The sequence below is a fragment of the Eulemur rufifrons genome, chromosome 6, assembly GCF_041146395.1.
Source record: "Eulemur rufifrons isolate Redbay chromosome 6, OSU_ERuf_1, whole genome shotgun sequence".
Lineage (NCBI taxonomy): Eukaryota > Metazoa > Chordata > Mammalia > Primates > Lemuridae > Eulemur > Eulemur rufifrons.
This window is the reverse complement of record NC_090988.1, coordinates 66,574,439-66,595,246: the sequence shown is the minus strand read 5'-3', so window position 1 is coordinate 66,595,246 and position 20,808 is coordinate 66,574,439. Positions and strand designations below refer to the sequence as shown.

The 20,808-nt window shown below is 48.7% G+C and overlaps 1 protein-coding gene across 3 annotated transcripts in view; it reads left to right on the top strand.

Annotated features, from left to right (window-relative positions):
• Window positions 1–20,808, top strand: part of PLEKHA7 (pleckstrin homology domain containing A7) — a 209,685-nt gene that overhangs the window by 179,823 nt on the left and 9,054 nt on the right. For 2 of the 3 annotated variants that reach the window (XM_069471182.1, XM_069471184.1), the window contains exons 14-23: window positions 5,240–5,308; window positions 5,483–5,563; window positions 6,371–6,520; window positions 7,141–7,242; window positions 11,914–12,022; window positions 12,213–12,439; window positions 15,561–15,752; window positions 15,831–15,948; window positions 16,886–16,989; window positions 17,849–18,049. In XM_069471182.1, coding sequence (XP_069327283.1) covers window positions 5,240–5,308; window positions 5,483–5,563; window positions 6,371–6,520; window positions 7,141–7,242; window positions 11,914–12,022; window positions 12,213–12,439; window positions 15,561–15,752; window positions 15,831–15,948; window positions 16,886–16,989; window positions 17,849–18,049 — 1,353 coding nt within the window. The remainder of the gene's footprint in view (window positions 1–5,239; window positions 5,309–5,482; window positions 5,564–6,370; window positions 6,521–7,140; window positions 7,243–11,913; window positions 12,023–12,212; window positions 12,440–15,560; window positions 15,753–15,830; window positions 15,949–16,885; window positions 16,990–17,848; window positions 18,050–20,808) is intronic. The other variant, XM_069471183.1, reaches the window with a different exon arrangement.

Here is a 20,808-nt window from a genome sequence, read left to right as displayed (position 1 = left end):
CTATTAGATTAGAACCTCTGGTGCCCAGAATTCTGCATTTTTAAATCAAGCTCTGGTGTGATTCTTGTGCACACTAAAGTTTGAGGTCTGTTGTTTTGGAGCAGAGATTATTAACTCTGTCCATGAACTAGAACTGCTAAGAGCTTTAAAAATGAATATAGATGCTTGGGTCCTGCCCCTTAGAGACTGTATTTGTTAATACTCAGGTATATAACTCTTTAACAACAAAAAAATTTTTTATCTTGTTGGGTATTTCTAATGTGCAGCAGCCAGGGTTGAGAAACATTGTTTCAAAGTAGTGGTTCTCAAAGTGTGATCCCCAGACCAGAAGCATCAGCAATATCTGGGAATTGGTTAGAAATGCAAAATCTTGAGTCCCACCCTAGACCTGCTTCTTGAGACCCCCTAGGGGTGGGGCCCAGCAAATCTGTGTATTTGTCCTCCAGGTGATTCTCACACACACTAGAGTTTGAGAACCCGTTTTGCAGCAGCGGCTCTCAAGCCTGGCTGCATGTTTGAATCACCCAGAAGGATGTTTAAGAATCCCACGGCCCAGGCCTCATCCCAGACCAATTACATCAGAATCTCTTGGGGTGGACTCAGCCATCAGCATTTTTAAAAGCCTCCCAGGCGATGCCAGTGTTCAGCCAGGGTTGAGATCCACTTTCCTAGAGCGTGGGGACAATGTTCCCTAAAAGGAGCTGTAAACATTTGGGACCATTGGTAAGATACAATCATTTAGATGCATCACAGGCATGGCAGCCCCTGTGATGGGGTCTTAAAGTGGGCAATGTTGGGTGGGGGTGAGACTAATGCCTGGCTCTGCTTCAAACTGGTCTCTTACAGAATGTGATGAGGGGGGACGAAGGAAGAAGCAAAGCTCCCTTTTGTCATGTTCCCCCTTGTCTTCTGCAGCAGAGCCAGGAAGGAGATGAGCACTGAAATCCGCACTGTCACTTAAACCAGCCTGCACAAAGATCCCTTCACACAGTGTATTATTGCCCATTTTGTAGAGGAGAGAACTGATGTCTGAGAAGGAGCATCACCAAGATTCGTACCCGGTCGTTTTAATTGCACAACCCACATCTTCCTTAAAGTTTTCACTTTGCCAGTTCCCCAAATTCTGGCTGCTTCAAGTGTCATTTGATGTCTCACCTGTTGTGTTTTGTTATATTTGCCTTTTTGTTTGGAACAGATTAAAAATAATGAACCTTTGATCAACGTGCTTTACAAAGTGCTGAAGAAGTCAGCACGGGGCTGTCGGCCCAGGAGAAGCGTAAGATGATCTGATCCGTGTCTCCAAGCGGGGCCATTCCATTGCTTCTGGCTCAGTGCCGGCTCCATCACTTGCTTAACCAGTTGCTCTCCTGACCGCCCCAGGCTTCCCGCAAGTCATTTTGGTTTATTTTCTTTCAATTGAAGCGCTCTTCAGCATTTTGGCTGATGCACCAGGCTGAGCCTCTCATCTGTGGTGTTCTGTGACGTCATCTTTTGTGCTGCCAAGGGGTGGGGGAGCTTGCCTGGCTTGCCACCAGCTTGTGTCGTGTCTCCATTCTTGCTTGTCTGCCTCCACAGCGAGGGCTCACCTAGACAGAGTTGAGCATGAGTTTCTGGGGAGGGAGCAGCTGTTGCTGGTCACCATGTAGGAGCCAAGGCATTCTCAGATCCCACTGTGGTCCTGGGATTAAGGTGGCTCTTTCTGGGGAGCAAGGCATTGATATTTGGATAACAGTCTGGAGCTAGACTAGAACACAGTGCCACCCCTGCACCCCCTTTGACTGATACAGAAGTAGTGACTGCAGCATGGTCCACTCTCATAGCATTTTAAGGAAGGCTGCAGGTTGGGAAGCAGGTGTTGTGTCCAACCATCCTGAGCCCTGAGGAGGTGTGTTGGGATGTGGTGAAGGGAAGGTAAGATGCCTGGGGGGGGGGTTTGATACCCTTCTGATGCAGAGACTTCTTTAAATGGATGAGTGCCCAGAGATTTTCACTTTTTCCAGTGACAGAGATGCTGGGAGGACCCATAGTTGAAATTTTATTTTACTTTATTTTTTCATTTTTATTTATTTTTTTTCTGAGACAGAGTCTCACTCTGTTGCCTGGGCTAGAGTGCCGTGGCGTCAGCCTAGCTCACAGCAACCTCAAACTCTTGGGCTCAAGTGATCCTCCTGCCTCAGCCTCCCGAGTAGCTGGGACTGCAGGCATGCACCACCATGCCCAGTTAACTTTTTCTATATATTTTTAGTTGTCCAGCTAATTGCTTTCTATTTTTTTTTTTTTTTTTTTTTTTTAGTAGAGACGGGGTCTCGTTCTTGCTCAGGCTGGTCTCGAACTCCTGAGCTCAAACGATCCTCCTGCCTCAGCCTCCCAGAGTGCTGGGATTACAGGCGTGAGCCACCGCTCCCGGCCTTTACTTTATTTTTTGAGAGAGGTCTCACTATATTGCCCAAGTTGGTGCAAGCAATTCTTCCACCTCAGCCTCCCAAGTAGCTGGGATTACAGGAACACGGCACCACGCCCAGCCATAGTTAATGCTTTATGTGAATTTAAATATTGCAACATAAAGCACACTTTTAAAAGGAAAGTTAGAGTAATACACTACTGTGAATATAGTATTTCTTAGTAGTCTTGGCTTTCTGAAGCAGAGCTAAATTCAGAAGCTTACAGGGCCTCCGAGCTGTGTGTAAACAGCTATCACTAAGCCTGTGCTCTAAAGGCATAGGAAGCAGAGCCAACTCACTTTATTTTCATATATTTATGAGCTCACTAAGCAAACATTGCCCAAATAGCCTCGATATGCTAGGCTTTGAGTATACAGAGAAAATACATCAGCCTCCACAGTCACCCCTAATTAGGTTACTGTCTAGTGAGGAGAGACAGATGAGCAAACAGAGCACCCTAATCTGATGTGCTGAGTAGTATAGCAGCAGCAGACAGGACGCGTGGGAGGAACACCCTGAGGGGCACCAACCCAGTTAAAGGGAGAGAAGAGACATAACTAGCTCCTTTCTGTTGAGCTTTTAGTCCTTTGAATTCCTTACAACACCCTATAAGCAGCACTTATTTATAAAAGGGGACAAAAGAAATCTACTTCTTAGAAAAGAGGGAATGCTAATAACCTGGGGGCGGGGGTTGAATGTATATGCAGTTTTCTAGGAAGGCAGCAAAGGGCATACTTTTAGAAAGCTTTCCATCAAAGAGTATCATTTAGAAGATTCAGCTTGCTCAAAATGCCCTTTTTGTGTAGAATGTCTCATTCCTTTCCTGATGGTGCTGGATAAATGAGGCATTGCTCAGTTAGATTTTCTGCCTTGTTATTTAGGTATCAAAAAGATATCCTTTGTAAAAAGCTTCTGTGAAATAAGGTGAAGAGTTTTGCTGGAGGGAAAAATCTTCAAATCTCAATTTGAAAATGATTTCTACCCAGGAGATGAGCCAAGGGTCAGACCCTTTGGAGATAGACACGCTCATTGTCCTCCACTTTGATGTGACAGAGTGAAGACTTCACGGCTTTCACCTGCTTTTCTCCTGGTTTCCCTTGAGTTTAAGCCCAAGTCCTGCCTGAGAAGTTCAGCTGCTTGTGGTTCACCAGGATTAATTCCACACCCTCCCTCCCTTCCTCTCCCCATCTCCTCTCCTCCCACCCCCCGCCCTCCCACTGCAGGAGACAGCACAGTCTATTTGTTTGTGGATCGTTGCTTAGTCCATGTGTTCTGCAACTGTGTGTATACATGTATGTACACATGATCTGCCAGTTTGAAGAGCAGAATTTGGCTAGAGTTCTATTTTTTCCAGGAACTCTACAATACCAACCTACATGTGTTCCCCTTTGACCTATGTGTAATTCAATAAGCATTTGCTGAGTTTGTACCAGGCCTTATGTTCAGAGCTGACTTTACCAAGACAAATAAAACAATGGTCCCCACCCTCTTCTGTAATGACCGACCAAAGGGACCATGGGAGTGGGTGGAGGTGGGTCTGCAGCCCAGAATCAGTCCAAGGCAGGGAGAGGTCACTTTCCCTTGACCTTTGGGTTTGCTGATGATGATTCGCTGGGAGAGGGACACACGAAGGGCTTGAGCACTGAGGGGAAGGTTTGCCAGCATATTTCTGCTCCTGATTCACACTGACAGACTTACTGGTCCTCCCAGATGGTCCTCCCAGACTGACTAGTCTCTCCCAGAGGAGAGATCGAAGGCCATCTCTCCAGCAGCTTATCTGTCTGTCCATATGAGACCCTCTTCCTGGCACACACACCACCTGTCTCTGATGCGGCTAGCTCCACCCTCCATTTTCCTGATCAGATCTGCAAAACGGAGCTCAGTGAAAACAGCCTCCCCCACATGCGACACGATAGAGCTATCTGTCCCTGACCTTGTCTTGGCTTTGGGGGTGCAACTGTGAAAAAGTCTTCCCCTCCACCCCTGCACAGCTTTTGGCGAGAAGGAGATTAGGGGAAATGAAAACATGGAATGAGTTGGATTTAGCTGTTCAGGAGTCACTGAGAGATGGGCAACACGGTGCCCACTTTGAGTCAAGCAAGGGATAGGAAACGTTGTGAGATCCCGTTGGCAGTTTGGGTGACTTTTGTCTATTGCTTTGTGGTTTCCTTTCTTGACAGGACAAGGGAACATGTAACAAGTACACCCTAGACTCAGAGATCAATTAAAAACCCCGGCTGGGAACTATCTAGGTTCTTCTCTTGGCCAGGTTGTCTTCCCAAATAGTGGAGGGTGAGGAAGGCTGGCTTTACTCAGGGAGAAGTGGGCTGCCCAGAGACTTCCTTGAACTCAGGGTTGATAGTGCTCAGGGATTTGCTTGTTCCTTCTGGCCCGCCCACCCCACTATCCTGGGCAGGGGTGATGGACTTCTGTACCATGTGTTTATCCCCAAGTTTAGTAGCAAACCTTTGTCATATCAGTGGCAAATCTTCCAAGATTTGTATAGATTTTATCACACTCATTTTGGGCAAATATATGCTTCTAAAATTAATGATCCTGTAACTCAAATGTCTGCATTTTCTTTAATTTGAGGAATTTATAAGTGTTACCTGGATCATGAAAAGATTTTGGTTTTTTTCCTAAAATGAAAACTGCATAGAGATAAAGCAGGTATTGCCCGAGTTTCTCTCCATACCATGACCCCAGCTGTCACTGCCAAGGGCTTCCACACCCTTTCCTTCCTGAGCTCTGATCCCAAACACCATGGTCAAATCTCTTTTAAATTGTTCACCTCCCAGATGACAGGCCGAGACCTTCTGAAGGACCGCAGTCTGAAGCCTGTGAAGATAGCCGAGAGTGACATTGATGTGAGTGAGCAAGAGCCATGTGCTGACCCCTCGGCCACCTCCTGACACAGACCCAGGGTGGGCGGCTTCAGGCAGGGTTTGGATGGTTCTGTAGTGAAGGCTTTCTGATCACCATCCCAAGGCCTTGCCCTCTTCTCACCTTCCCAGGCCCTCTCTAACCTGTTCTGCTTATAGGTCAAACTGAGCATCTTCTGCGAACAAGACAGGATCCTCCAGGATTTGGAAGACAAGATACGAGCCCTCAAGGAGAACAAAGTACACATCAGTTTTGCATAATCTTGGGATGGGTGAAGGGCATTTTGTCCTGTCTTTCCTGAGATGTAGACTGGACTCTCATGTTAGTATTGAACAACAGGTGTTAGTTTATCCAGAACAATGTTTGTGTTTAAATGGTGCTTCTTGAGGGTTTCTCTCTTAGAGGGAGACCTCAGCCTACTTGTTCCAAGTACTGCAACACCCCCCACCCCAATTCTGCTCTGGGCTACCCCTCCCTGGAGGAGCTCCACCAGCTTGTATGTGATGACCCCAGGGAAGGGAGGCTGGCTTGGAGAAGGAGCTGCAGTGGTTACTCGGCAGAGGCCCTCGCTTCTTAAAGCTCCTTTCTTCCTAGAATCTGGGCCATGGAGACAGCAAGTCTAGATTGGAAGGCTACCATTGTTTGGTCTCTTATACTCTTAAAGTGAATTTTTTTCTTTTTGCATTTTAATAAGGTATTATATATGTGATGCTGAAAGTTTTTAGCATACCCTTTTCCCTAAGAGCTTAGAGAGTTTTCCGTCTACTTTTTGATTTATCCTCATAGTTTATCCCGTAAGGAGTTAGATGGCTTTGTGCCCACTTTATAGATGAGAGAACTGAGGCACAGAGCTGTTAGGTGCTTTCCCCAGCCCACCTGATGCATGGAGTGAGAGCTGGCATCAGAGGTCCTATCAGCCCCTGCTTGGCTCTGTCCCCTGAAGATTTGGTTAGATCCAACAGCTTCGTTTCATTCCTGGCATGGTGTGGAGTGGCCTCTGGGGACTGTCCCCATATCCTGTTGATCTTTGGCCCTTCCTGGTGCAGGATCAGCTAGAATCCGTGCTGGAAGTGTTGCACAGACAGATGGAGCAGTACCAAGACCAGCCTCAGCACCTGGAGAAGATTGCCTACCAGCAGAGGTTGCTGCAGGAGGACCTCGTCCACATCCGAGCTGAGCTCTCCAGAGAGTCCACTGTACGTAGAAGAGGGTGGCAGACACCTCCCCCTCTGGATGGGCTGGGCAAGGGGCTGCTGTTCTCATCTCCCAAGCTGTCATTGAGTTGTTGGCTATGAGTGAGAGTCTTGGAGTGGCAGAACTTCTCCGGGCTGCCTCCTGATAGTAGGTTACCCTTGTCCGGGGGTGACATGTCTGTCTCCACCTGTGCGTTAGGTTGCTTACCATCAGCAGCTCCTGATGGTTGATGACACCTGAGGGACCAGATTTCTCAGAGCAGCCTCGGGGCTATTTCCTTGATCTGTGTGCAGTTAACTCTAAGACAGCAGAATTTGTACTTTTTCATTTGCCAGTCTGATGTGGTGCAGGCCCTTTCTGCCAGAGCTGGGAATCAAAGCACCTCCAGGGTAGAAGAGGGTCCAGTGCAGGTGACCAGGGTCAGAGCACGAATGAGAAGATGTCACACTACCTCCCGATCCTGCCTCTCCCCGACTAGGCCAGTGCGAGGCCCACTGGGTCCCCTCCCCTCTTTCTGTGGCTGGCTCTGCATGATCAGGAGCACAGGGCCTCATGAGGCCTCCGGAGGGGGGCAGGGGAAGCAGGGAAAACTAAGAACTGGAAGCATTTCCTTGGCCAACAGGAGATGGAAAATGCTTGGAACGAGTACCTGAAGTTGGAGAGTGACGTGGAGCAGCTGAAGCAGACCCTACAGGAGCAACACAGAAGAGCCTTTTTTTTCCAGGTGATCCAAGGCCTGTTCATCCCTTGTGGACTCTGGTTTTTTTCAGAGAGCCCTCAGCTGTGGGGGCTGTGAGCACTTCCCAGGGGCCTTCTCCTCCTGGGCCCTGGACTCAGCACCCCTTTAAAGGGGTCACCCCAAGCTCAGCCCTTTCCCTAGCCAGGCTGTGATGAGAAGCCTCATCACAGCCCCTCCCCCTGCCTCTCCACTCTCAAAGGCAAGCTCTTGAGTGTTTTTGGAAAGATTTTACTTCTGATCATTTGGGGAAACAGACCCAACAGGAGACAAGTACCAACCTCGAGCACCTTACTGCAACTTGATAGTGTTTCCGTGGTTCTTGGCCCCATCTTGGTTCCTAGCTCCTCACTTAGACAGCAGCAGGAAGCCCCCACCTCCTTCTGTCCTCTGATTCCTGAAGATAGAAGTCTCTCACCTGTGCCTGAGGAGGTGGTATGAATTCAGCCCATTGAGGTGCCTCTGGTCTCCAGGTGGTCATTTGCATTTCTGGAAGCCAGGCTGGGTGATACCGATCTCTGTGGCCACTGCTCCACTTGGGAAGGTGGCCTTGGAGCCCTACCTCCTTACCGTTAAAAATGAGGCCACCCCATTGATAGCTGCCTCTGTCCCCCAAAAGTGAGACAATGAAGGGCATTGTGTGGTTTCTCTTCTTCCAGGTCGGGTCCTCAGCTGCCCAGTGTTCCCCCATTGTGGTGCCCAACCAGTTTCCACCACACCCTCTAAATTGTGTAATGTATTTGAATTCAGCAAGCATTAACTGAGGCTGCTTTTGTATGAGGCACCATGCTGGGCCGCCTTGGGTGCTGGGTTTGCTAACTGACAACTCTTTTCTAGCCAAGGCTCTCTGTTCAAGTGATTTAAGGCATATGTTGACTCTCCAGACATTAGCCTCACCCCAGCAAAGTGAGTGAGATTCTTGAGGGAGTTTAGGTTTGTAGGCCCTGTGGCTTTTCCCAGGGCTCTGCTGTCCCTGCACTCAGACATGGTTCCCAGAGAGCCCAATCTAGGACCATCTGAAGGAAACTCTTGCCTGTGGCTCAGGGCTGGCCTACGGGGCTCCCCCAAACTTGTCTGTCTCTTGCTGTTGTTGAGGTTTGTTTCTCCCTCCCCAAATCGCTTCATCCAAGCTGGCTAACATTTTACTGTTCTTTTTTGTATCCTCAGCACTTAACATAATGGCTTGAAAATACTAGGTGAACATTGTTGACCAAGTTCTTCAACCAATTATTTCTAGTTACAAGTTCCTAAAATTATCCTATCCAGTTACACCTATCATCTTGGACATCAATGGGTCCACATTAATTTTAGCAGTAATTTTTTTTTTTTTTTTTTAGCTTTTCATTCTTTGGTTCTTTTCTTCTTCTTCTTCTTTTTTTTTTTTAATAGAGACAGAGTCTCGCTCTGTTACCCTGGCTAGAGTGCTGTGGCGTCAGCCTAGCTCACAGCAACCTCAAACTCCTGGGCTTAAGCTATCCTCCTGCCTCTGCCTCCTGAGTAGCTGGGACTTTAGGTGCCCACCACCACACCTGGCTAATTTTTTCCATTTTTAGTAGAGACAGGGTCTCACTCTTACACAGGCTGGTCTCGATCTCCTGACCTCAAGTGATCCTCCCGTCTCGACCTCCCAGAGTGCTAGGATTACAGAATTGAGCCACCCCACCAGCTGTATGTTTCTGTAATTATACAAGTAATACCTGAGTACATCTCTCTGAAAAGGCTAAAACAATGAGAAGAAGAAACAAAAAATGATATGAAAGCTCTTCCTCCTGCCTTTCTGCCCTAGACCCCTCATCCTCCTTATATGTAATTGGTGCTGTTAGTTAGTGGTGTTGCCTTCCAGACTGTTTTCTATGCATTTCCAAAAATAGGCACATGCATAGAATTACATCATTTATTTGGGGGTGGGACCAGGTCAAAGGCTTACTTAAAGAAGATCACACACATTGCTTGGCAACTCACTTTTTTGTTGTAGCTTTATGTTGTGGAAACTTTCCAGGAAAGATATCCCCAAGTTTATGCTGCCCAACATAATATAATATTTAATATAAATGAATTAAAAGTAAAATTAAAATGTATTCCTCATTCACACCACCCTTGTTCAAGTGCTTATTAGCCACGTGTGGCTAGTGGCCACTGTGTTATACAGCGCAGAGTATAGAAGATTTCCATCATCTCAGAAACACATATTAGACAGTGTCAGTCTAAGTAAATTAAATTAGTTCTTATTGACGGTTACATACTATTTCATAGTCTGAGTGTTTCCTACTTTATTTACCCATTCTTCTTCTGATAGGCATTTAAAATATTTCAGTGTTTGTATAAACGGTGCCATTGTGAGAGCATCCACGTAACTGCCTTTTCAAGCGTGTTTACAAGCATTTATCTAAGATAGTTTCCTAGGAGTGGACTTGCTGGGTTGGAATGAGTACATGTCTTAAAAGCCAGTGGATATTGCCAAATCTCCTGCTAAAGGACTGCACTTATTTCCCCTCCCACCCACAGCAAATGAAAGTACTGAACCTATTTGCCCACATCCTCGTCAACACTTGATGTTATCAGTCTTTTTAGTTTTTGCCAGCCTACTAAATGACGTCATGTTTTAACTTGTATTTAATTACTAGTAGCTTAAACATCTATTCCTATGACTATTAGCTATTTGTGTTTCTCCTGTGCCTTATGTCATGGTGATTTAACTTATAGCAGGCCCAGAATCCTTTTTTCCCCCTCCAAAAAGCAAATTGGTACAATGTACAGGTTTTGTCACAGACTCCCAGGAGAACTTAGCCTCCTAAGTTACTAGCAGAAAGGCCAACCTGGAGCCTGCAGCTTAATTTCCACCCCGCCCTGCCCTGTGGCATTGCTCACACTTTCCTTAAGTGCCACAGTGACCGGGGAAGCTCACAAAGCCCTGCTTTGAGCAGGCTCTGTGCTAGCTTCCTTGGTGTAATCCTAGGCCAGCAAGCTGTTAGAGCCCTAGATGAATCTTTAACACTGCAGACATGCTTCCAGCCCCGTATGCAAATTCTCAGTAACAGGGCTTGGAAACTCGCCTTTCTTTAGCCAGGTTCTGCTGTGAGAAAATCCATAGCTTTTTCAGAAAAGTAGGGTGGCTTTATTTGGGAAGATCCATACAGCCAACTGGTGGCAGAGAACTGTGAGAGAGGCAATGACAGGTGAGGCTACCTGTAGGTGTTCCCCTCCCAACTTTTGGATGGTGAGTTCAGGCCTTCGCTGAAAACAGTACTGAGAAGCCTTCCTGCCCAGCGTGGTAAGAGGAGGCAGGAATGAAGCTCCACCTCCTTGCTCCCCCAAAGTGCCCCTCACCTCATCATTAGGGTCTGAAATTCCATCACCCTAGAGAAAGATAGGAGCTCTCCAGCCTTTGTTCCTCTCTGCTCTCTGCTCTTCTCTTACCTGTGTGGTAATGGGAAGGCAAAATGGGGCAGCTGCCAGGGGAGCTTTGCCAGGCAGCTGTGGCGGAGGGAGAGGACTGATGCTAATCCCTTCCTTACCCTGTTCCCAACACTCATTGGGGGATGTCAGCTCTGGAGATTATCCCCTCTTACACACACACACACACTCTCTCTAGGTTCAGTAACACGTCTATTTGTTTTAGGACGCACATGCTTTAGTGTAGAGCTGAGTATCAAGCCCATTATTTGCTTGTCAGCCCTAAGGATGTGCTTTGGTGTTAGAAGGGTGGAGAGCCTGTGAGAGTGTGAGCCTCCTTGGGACGAGAGGCTTCGGATGCCTGTTGTCGTGGCTGTTGGAAAGTATTTGATCAGGGAATTTTACATGATTGGTCCCTTATTCATTCTGAGAACTTGCTAAGTACCAGGCCCTGTGGGGGATGTATCAAGGAACATGCAGTCTAGTTGCAGAATCAGCTATTTTAATTTGTCTTTATTAATTTTATTTTTTCTTTATTTTTATTTTTTATTCTTATTTTTATTTTATTTTTTGAGATAGGATCTCACTCTGTTGCCCAGGCTAGAGTACAGTGGCACAATTATAGCACATTGCAACCTCCAACTCCTGGGCTCAAGTGATCCTCCTGCCTCAGCCTCCCAAAGTGCTGGGATTACAGGCGTGAGCCACCATGCCTGGCCTATTTTTTATTTTTGTAAATTGACACATGATAATCGTGCTCCCATTGTACTTTTAAAAAATAATAGCTTTATCATATAATTCACGTACCATAAAATTCACCCTTTTAAAGCATACAATTCAGTGGTTTGTAGTATGTTTATACTATTATACAGCCATCACCACAATCAATTTTATAACATTTCGTCAGCCCCCAAAAGAAATCCTATACCTATTAACAGTCACTCCTGGCCAGGTGTGGTGGCTCACGCTTGTAATCGTAGCACTCTGGGAGGCCGAGGCAGGAGGATCATTTGAGGTCAGGAGTTCAAGACCAGTCTGAGTAAGAGCAAGACCCCGTCTCTACTAAAAATAAAAAAATTGGCCATCGTCGTGGCATGTGCCTGTGGTACCAGCTACTTGGGAGGCTGAGGCAGGTGGGGTTTCCAAAGGGGGTTCTGCCCCCCAGGATGAGGGACTGTGTCTGAAATGGCAGGATAAGTTCCAAGAAGAAACTTCCTGTAAGGAGCTAAGAAGGCAGTGAACAAACCACCATCGTATCTTCCTCAGGAGAAATCGCAGATACAGAAGGATCTGTGGAGGATTGAAGATGTCATTGCAGGCCTGAGTGCAAATAAGGAGAACTTCAGAATCCTAGTGGAATCAGTCAAAAATCCGGGTGAGCGGCCATGCTCCTGGGTGTGGGAGACAGCGTGGGGTGGGGGGTGGGAGTGTCGGGGGCCAGAACCCAGGTGGGTGGGACGGCCCTGGGGGGGCCAGGTCTTTCTGGTCCTAAATCACGCTGCTTGTCCTCCGAGGAAGAGGGTCTTTGTTCTATCCCGTGCTTTGCTTCCCTCCGTGCCCCTCAGAAAGAAAAACGGTGCCTTTGTTTCCTCATCCGCCTGTGCCTTCACTCTCGACTGCTGAGAGCAAGCCGCCCCCGCAGCCCAGCCCTCCCACCAGCCCTGTGCGGACCCCTCTGGAGGTCCGACTCTTCCCTCAGCTGCAAACCTACGTGCCCTACCGACCTCACCCGCCCCAGCTGAGGAAAGTGACGTCCCCCCTTCAGTCACCAACAAAGACGAAGCCCAAAGTTGTAAGTAGTGAGACTGGGAGCTGAGTGCCACTGTTTCTTCTCTGGCAGCTGATTGCCCTCTCTGCCCTCAGATCAGCTTCTCGGGGCAGAGAAACTCTTGGGAAAACTTGGAGAGATGGAACCAGCCAGAGTCCTAAGGGAGTCCTGAGTCATGAGCCAGTTAAAAAATAGTACTTACCTTGCTATTGTGCCTTAGACGTTCACAACTGGAAGGGCCCTGAGAGAGGATCTAACCCCCGCATCATTTTACAGTTGGGAAAACAGGCCCAGCAAGAAGTGGTGTCTGTGCTGAGTAGGGTGGAATTTGTGGTCTCTTCTGTGCAGAGAGATGTGTGGCTGTTGTGAGGCTTCCCCGTGCAGAGCTCCGTGCCAATCTGTGAAGGGCTGCCCTGCGGTTGCGTGAGCTCGTGGGCCATGAGCTCATTCCAGTGGAAAAGTGTCCTTCCCTTCACCTGCTGTTGAGCACTGTGCTGGGTTGTCAGGATACTTGTGATCTTTAGAGTAACCTCACAGAGTATAGGTAAGAAGGGCAGTGTCCTTATCCCAGAGATAGGAAAACTAAGACCTCAAGTCGTTGAAATTTGCTCAAGGTCTCCATGTTAGTTAATGGATCCAGTCGTATCTCCTGGCCATGCTCTTTTATTCTGTGCCATCTTTCATGTAATTGGACCTTCAGTCCCAGGGCAGATCTGTGGCCCATGTAGTTGCCTGGACCAACACCTTGGTTTTCCTGGCACAGAGAGTGGCCAGCTCTTGGCAGAGTCTGGGGACACAGGAGACTTTAAAGAAATAGAAGATGTGGCCAGGTACCATGACAGCTCATGCCTCCAGAACCAGGCCAGCCTTGGCTGGAGAACATGAAGAGTCTGGTCCTAATGTAGGGAAGCCATACAGAGGGGACCTTGGAATGGGGGCCTCCAGATTTTTGCCAGCAAAGGGTCGGGAGGAGCCTTGCCTGCGTGCCATGTCGGCCTAGGACCTCTGATGAGGTTGGTGCACAGTGCTGGGTAAAACATGTGTTCCCGTACCCTGATCCTCAGCATCCACCTGCTTCCAGCCATGGCTCAGGGCCCAGAGCTGGACCCAGGGTGTGGCCCATGCCCTAGCCAGAGAGTCACTGTGAATTTTTCCAGCTTGAGATCTCCGTTCCAATCCCAGATCTAAGAGGCAGTCTGGAGCTCCAGCCATAAAAGAGGAGGTAAAAAAAAAAAAAAAAAAAAAAAGGAGGTAAAAAAAATAGTCTGGGGCAGATGGCTGCTGACATAGGGCAGGATGCCACTAGCTGGGGACAAAGAGCAGAGGGAGAAGGCACTAGCCTAGGAGCTAGGATACCCAGATTCTAGTCCCTGTCTCTCGCTGTGTTCTCAGGCAAGTCCCATCCCCTCTCTGAGCCCCCTCAGTTTCCCTTGTGCAGATGGTCACAGAGGCTCCTGCTCACAGCATGGTCTTCTGTGGCTCTCAGGCTTTTTCAGCCTGGATGAGCATCCAGGCACCAGGGGTCTCTCTCTCTCTCTCCTTCTCGTGATATATGTGTTTTTACCAGTTTTACCACTTGCTGTTGTTGCTGGCTTATTTTTAACATTTATATTTGTGAAACAATAATATCCACCCTGAAGATGACATTAAACAGGAATATATAATTTCACAAATAATAATAAAGAGACCACCCATGTTATACTAACACACAGACCAAGAAATAGAACTTTGCTGGCAACCAGAAGAAGCCTGTGGTTTCCTTCCTTGTCTTGGCTGCTTCTTTTCTGCCAGAAATGACCATTATCTTGACTTTTTGGATGATCATTCCCCTGCTGTTTTTTTTTTTTTTTTTTTTAAGTTTTACTACCTATATTGGCGTTCCTGAATACTGTAATTATGCTGGTATACAATACTATACTCTTTTGTATCTTGCATTGTTTCTTCAACATTATGTTTTGGTATCTATCCACATTGTTGCATGTAGCTATAGTTCTTTCCTTTTTATCTGGCTTATTTTCTTGAATTTAATGTCTTTTTTTTTTTTCTTCCTACTAGCTAGTACTCTCAAAAGGTACAAAACAAAAGATATTAAAAAGTACATAATAAAATGTCTCCCACCCTTTGTCTCCAGACATTTTATTCTCTTCAAAGGCAATCAATTTTGTGTTCGTCTATCTGGGGAGCTTTTTAGAAATTGGTGGTTCTGATCTCTTGTGAGGATTGGAAACTGCTGATTCTTGGAGAACAGTGGGTATCTTAGGCAGACGGCATCAATGAAGCATGTTGCTTTAAAAGAATGCTGGTAAACCTTTGCCAAGCAAACTTGGAGTGCCCTTTCCTGAACTCTGCAAAATTCTGAAGAACAAAGCCAAATTAGACTAAGAGGGAGTTTAGGAGGAGGAAGACGTGATCGTCATTAGTCCCAGGAGTGGGTGTTCCTGGCGATCGGGGGCCAGTCTGTTGATGTATAGAGGAACCACAGCCCTCAGGGAGCATTGTGGGCAGGGAGTTTCAAGGAAAATAGTTACATTCATCCCATTCTAGGCAGTGGGCCGTGTGGTAGGCAATGAGTCACTCATCCTGACCGCCTATTCTGTCTGAGTCAGGAAGGAGGAAATATTTTGTAACCATGCACATTTCTGATAGAAAAGGGCAGGAGAGCGTGGACTCTGCCCTTGCTCCCCAACCTGATGAAGGATCCGGACTTTTTGCAAGGCCAGTGAGCCAGCTTGGGCTGAGCACTGTGAAGTGGGCCAGACGTTTGTTCTCCAGGTGGCGGGTGCTGCCACAAACCTAGGAGGAAGAGCAGAGTGAGCAGCCCGCCTCCCCTGTGGTGCTGTCCCAAGTGAGCAGTTGGCACAGTGCCAAGAGCATGGACCCAGGAGACCTGAGTTTTTGATTTCGGAACATAGTATATAGAGGTGACACTTTGAAAAATAAAAAATGTATGAATCGAAGGGAAGACTAGAGATGGAGCAGAGGCGTCTCCCTCTTCACAGCATCTCTGGAGGAGATGTTAGTGCTCCTTGGTGGAGGTGGTCATGTTCCAGGGCTCTGAAGTGGCCTGTTCCTGCCCTTTGGGCCACCACTGTGGCGGTCCTCCAGCTCCGTCTCACTGGGCACTGGTTCTGGTTCTCTTTCTGAGCAGGAAGATGAGGCACCTCCCAGGCCCCCACTCCCCGAACTCTACAGCCCGGAGGACCAGCCCCCAGCTGTGCCACCTCTGCCGAGGGAGGCCACCATCATCCGGCACACGTCCGTGCGGGGCCTCAAGCGGCAGTCGGACGAGAGGAAGCGAGACCGGGAGCTGGGGCAGTGTGTGAACGGGGACTCGAGGGTGAGCAGGGAGGGCCCTGGGGAGAGGGAGGGTGGTGTGATGCCAGACAGGTGTGACCACCTGCGACTGTGCCCACAGGTGGAGCTCCGGTCGTACGTTAGTGAGCCTGAGCTGGCAACCCTCAGCGGGGACATGGCCCAGCCCTCCCTCGGACTTGTGGGCCCTGAGAGCAGGTACCAGACGCTGCCAGGCAGAGGTAAGGCAAGGCCCTCCACAGGGAACCCACCGATACCCACACCGCCTCCAACCCTCTGCTGGTTCCCCACACCTTGTGCCTGCAGCTTGGGCCTAGGCCTGGGAGCAGCTGTCAGGGGCTCTGGGCTGCTGGGAGGGAGGACCTGGTCTTCCTCCCTCTGGCCCACATCCTGACTCGCTTCCTCCTTTGTTATCTGTCCCCAGAAACAAGGATAAAAGCAATTACTATAAAGCCCTGCAGTGTTTAAGCACTTTCTATACACCTAATGTTCACAACGGTCACATGAAGGAAGTACTATTATCCCCGTTTTAGAGATAAGGAGAGTAAGACTCAGAGAAATTAAATAACTTGCCAATTAGCTGATCAGTGATGGAGCCAGAAGATGATCCCCGTGCCCTGGCTTCAGAGCTACTGTACCCTGCAGGCTGGGGTGCTGGGTGACTGCCACCGGCTTGGCTATCTCAGCCCTTCCAGAGGGCTTTTCCCTCTTGCGTCACTCTAAGACTCAGTGAATCCTGTCTTTAAACACTTTCTCCTCAGTTGGGCTTCCTTCTCACTGTCCTCCGCCATCCCGAGTAGGGTTGTGCGGGATGCGTAAGAGTGCGCCAGGAGGAAGCGGGATGAAGGGCACTCCTGCCCCGCAGCCTTTCCACCTGCCAAGCAGCCCGGGTCTTCCGCATGGAAGGGAAGCCTAGGGTAGTCGACAGATCTGCAGGCATGCTGTCCCCCGTCAGGGACAGAGGGCATGCCTGGACTGTCCCCTTGTCCTCTACCTAGGGCCTTGCTCTTCCAGCCCTGGGGAGGACTAAGAGAAAGAAGGTTGAGTTGTTGGCTGGGTCCTCTTGGTCCTCTCACCAGAATCGGAGGTGCTTAGGGAAAAGCGGGGTGCCTGTCCACCCCACCACAAATACGCTTGCACTTCTCTTTCCTCCCTAAGGTCTCTCGGGGTCCACGTCAAGGCTCCAGCAGTCATCCACCATTGCTCCCTACGTCACGCTCCGGAGGGGTCTAAATGCTGAAAGCAGCAAGATGACCTTCCCTGTGAGTGGCCTTGAGTTGTCGGGAAGCTCACGGCTCCTTCACATGCTGAGGGAGGGGCTCTGCGATGGGCAGTGACTGGTGATCCCATGAGCCCTGGGGATGGCCTCTGAGGTGACCCCAGCCCCTCCTGGGCTCAGGGTCCCTGTCACCCACTGCCCACCAAGAAGGGCATCCCACTGCTCCCTCCATTTCCTGAAGATCCCCCACCTTTCTCTCCCCGCCTGTCAGGGTCCCGGGAGGGAATTTAAGTCTGCTCCCTGGGTTCTAGCCTCATCACACGCTGCATGTGAGCCCGGCTGGACAGGCCTGGGCCTCAGTGCCTACATCTGCAGAATGGGCTGCCGCCCAGAAAGCTCATGAGGGCCAGGGGCGTCATGGTGCTTAGCACGTTAACTGCCACATGAATTGTATTTGACTCACGCCAGTTTTGAGCCCAGGGCCTCGTGAAGCATTTGTAACTCACACATCTCTTCACCTTGGGAGCTGTGAGAACTATTTTTCAAGTTGCATATAACTCATGCACAGAAAACAATAAAAAATAACAAATTTTTCCTTAAATTAGAAAGGATCGTTTTGTTTTCGGAGTTTTTATTCTATTTTCATAATAAAACACTGTGGCCCCGAGGAAAAGTTTTTGTTTTTTCTAGTGTGGCAGTCAGTGTGTTAGAGGAAGTGGTTCTTTGTGAAGGAGCCCCCTAGAGTGTGTGTGTGTGTGTGTGAGTGCGTGTGAGTGCGTGTGAGTGCGTGTGAGTGCGTGTGAGTGAGAGGGACAAAGAACAGGGAGGAAGCCAGCAGGGGGGCTGCCCTCGTGTTCCCAGCCCAGCTGCTCTGTGTTGTCTCTCGCCTTCCTGCTCCTCAGAGACCCAAGAGTGCCTTGGAGCGCCTGTACTCAGGGGATCACCAGCGTGGCAAGATGAGCGCGGAAGAGCAGCTCGAGCGCATGAAGCGGCACCAGAAGGCCCTGGTCCGGGAGCGCAAGAGGACGCTGAGCCAAGGAGAGAGGACGGGCCTGCCCTCGTCCCGCTACCTCAGCCAGCCGCTCCCTGGAGATCTTGGCTCAGTATGTTAGGAGGGGCCAGGCAGGCGGGGCTGGGACAAGAGCTTCCCCTCGAGCTAAACAGAGCTGCCCCCGGGGCCCCAAACACAGACGTGTCATATCCCCCAGCGAGCTGGTTGTGGACCTGGGTGGTTCCGAGAACACCCCACGGGCTGTTTGTCCACCGTCCAGGCTGCATGTGTGACCTGGTCGGAGGGTGACTCGGAACCAGAGCAGGAGTGAGGATGTCACAGCAGAGGCCTAGGAGCCTGAGAAAATACCCAGTCAGTTCTCTGAGGCCAGCTTGAGAGGGGCCTCTGCAGTATTCTGAATCTCTCAGTTGACTTCAAGACTTGGTACTACAGGGTTCGGGGAGTAGAGGAGGAAGAGGTGATATGGTCCAATGAGGAGAAGCACAAGCGAACAGACCAGCCCCCCAAACCTGCGAGCGGATGCTCAGTGGGGGCAGCTGAGCACAGGTTTGTGCCCACACCCTGAGGGCTGGTGGTCTCCTGCAGCTCGCAGCTCATGGTGCTGAGGCCGAAGGGTGCCCGGGAGAGCTGGGGAAGCTGCCCCCTGGTGGTGCTTCCTGGTGCTGCACCCTGTCCACAGTCGCCTTAGGTCCCTCTTGGAAACATTCCATTTGACTTTTTCCTGTTGGAAATCTCGTATTTCCCTAAACCTCTAGCCTGACTGTTCTTTCCCTAATTCATTGCACAAGCTCTTTTGCTTTTAGTGTTACCGCTCATTGCCTCTCTAATCCTGCCTGATTGTGTTTACAGAAGCTTCTGGTTTGCATTGAACGTTCTCTAACTGGCCTGTGCTATTTGTTACCAGGCTTGTAATAGCAGCTCTGTGTCCATAGCATAGTGAGCGTCCCCAGATGTGACTCACCCTTCTGCTGCCCTTCTTTGTGCAGGCCTACTGACTCATAATCCGCTCATCCCAAAAGCCTCCCCGCAAGCCTGAGCCAACCCGCTGCCTGAGACCACAGTCATTAGCAGAGGTCTGGGCACTATGAATTTATCAAAATTAATGCCTTATACCTGGACGGTGAACATGGACTTCAGAGATTGCACGTTTGAATACGTTCTACCAAGGCTGAGGTTGTTCGGTTTTAATTTCTCTAGTCCAGGCTGGGTATGATGGCTCACAGTGGTAATCCTAACACTTTGGGAGGCCAAGGCAGGAGGATCGTTTGAGGCCAGGAGTTTGAGACCAGCCTGAACAATGTAGGGAGACCCTGTCTCTACAAAAACTACAAAAAATTAGCTGGGCGTGTGGCGCATACCTGTAGTCCCAGCTACTCCGGAGGCTGAGGCAGGAGGATCGCTTGAGCCCAGGAGTTCAAGGTTGCAGTGAGCTATGATGAAGCCACTGCACTCTAGTGTGGACAACAGAGTGAGACCCTGTCTCCAAAAAAATTAAAAAATCATTAGTCCAACCATACAATTTCTAATGGAAAATTTTTATGTTTCTGGTATTTAATAACTTGAACAGGTAACGAAATACACTATGTATTCAGAGGGTCCTTCTGTAGCTGTTAAGTCAGACACCAAAGGGGTAAAACCCAGAACACTCATATCTTTAAAAGCTGCAAACTTGATAACTTTTAAACTTTATAAGCAAATGTCATATGGGGTAACACTGACCTTTTACAATTTGATGTCTCAAATGTAGAGATTATCTAAAAATCGTAATTTGAATACCTTGTAATTTTTCTCTTAAAAAAAAACGACTTGTGTAAGTCTCTGCATCAACGCCAATAAACGTGTTGCTTAATAATAATGGATTGGCGTGGTTCTTCCCCAGGATATATTGTAGAGTCCAGTGAACTTTTCCTGTTTGTGGAAACAATCAGGCTGGGTTTAAATGAGGACTTGTCTCTGTTTGGAGCACTTGTGAGCGTGTAAGAAAATGTGTGTTTTCTTTGTGAGTCATTAAATTAATTTTTCATTCTTGGAACTTCAGTTACCTAATCCTGTCAAACTATATTTGGAAAACCATCACCTAGGAGTGGTCAGATTGGTTTGGAGTCAGTATTGAGAGCTTGTGCATGAATGGGTGAAATGTGCTGATACAGCCCCGAGTTTGGGGTTTTGGAGGGACTAAAGGGGGTGTCAAAGACAATCGTGGCCATCTGGGGCTCTGTGAGGTGGATGGGGGGAGGGAGCAGGGGGCCTGGGATGGGTAAGCATCTGCCTTGCTTCTGCTCGGGTCTGTTCCAGTCTCACCCACCAGTTCAGCGGTCAAAAGCCTGGGAGGATGCAGGCCATGGGTGAACAGAAAGCCACCACGGAGCTGGACAGTGGTGGATGAATCTTAAAACGGTTGGGTTAGATTTTCCTTCTTGTAAAGCTTATTACAAAATCGATACTGTGGAAAAGCCTTGGAAACATTGTTTGATTTAACATTTCAGTTTTATATAATTTAGGGTTTTCCTCCCTAATTTAAAGGAAATGTCCCAAATCAATACCATCTTCCACAGCAGTTTGCCTCACTGGCCCCACACTGCTCCTGCTTGACCTCAGGGTGCAATATCCCCTACTGTATCCTGTTGGAAATTCCCGATAAAGAGGCTCTTGGTTATTCCACTTGCTTATCAGGGCCTTGAAGGGCTTGTTTTTTCCCACTATTTCTGAGCCTAGGACATACGGCTCCTGAACCTGAAAGCCTTCCGTGAGCTGTGGGGCAGCTGAAGGGGCAAATGCCTTCTCCGGAACTCTGTCCCATGTTGTTTTGGGGTCACCCTCTCAGCTGGGAAACTTCTACATTCCTGGGGA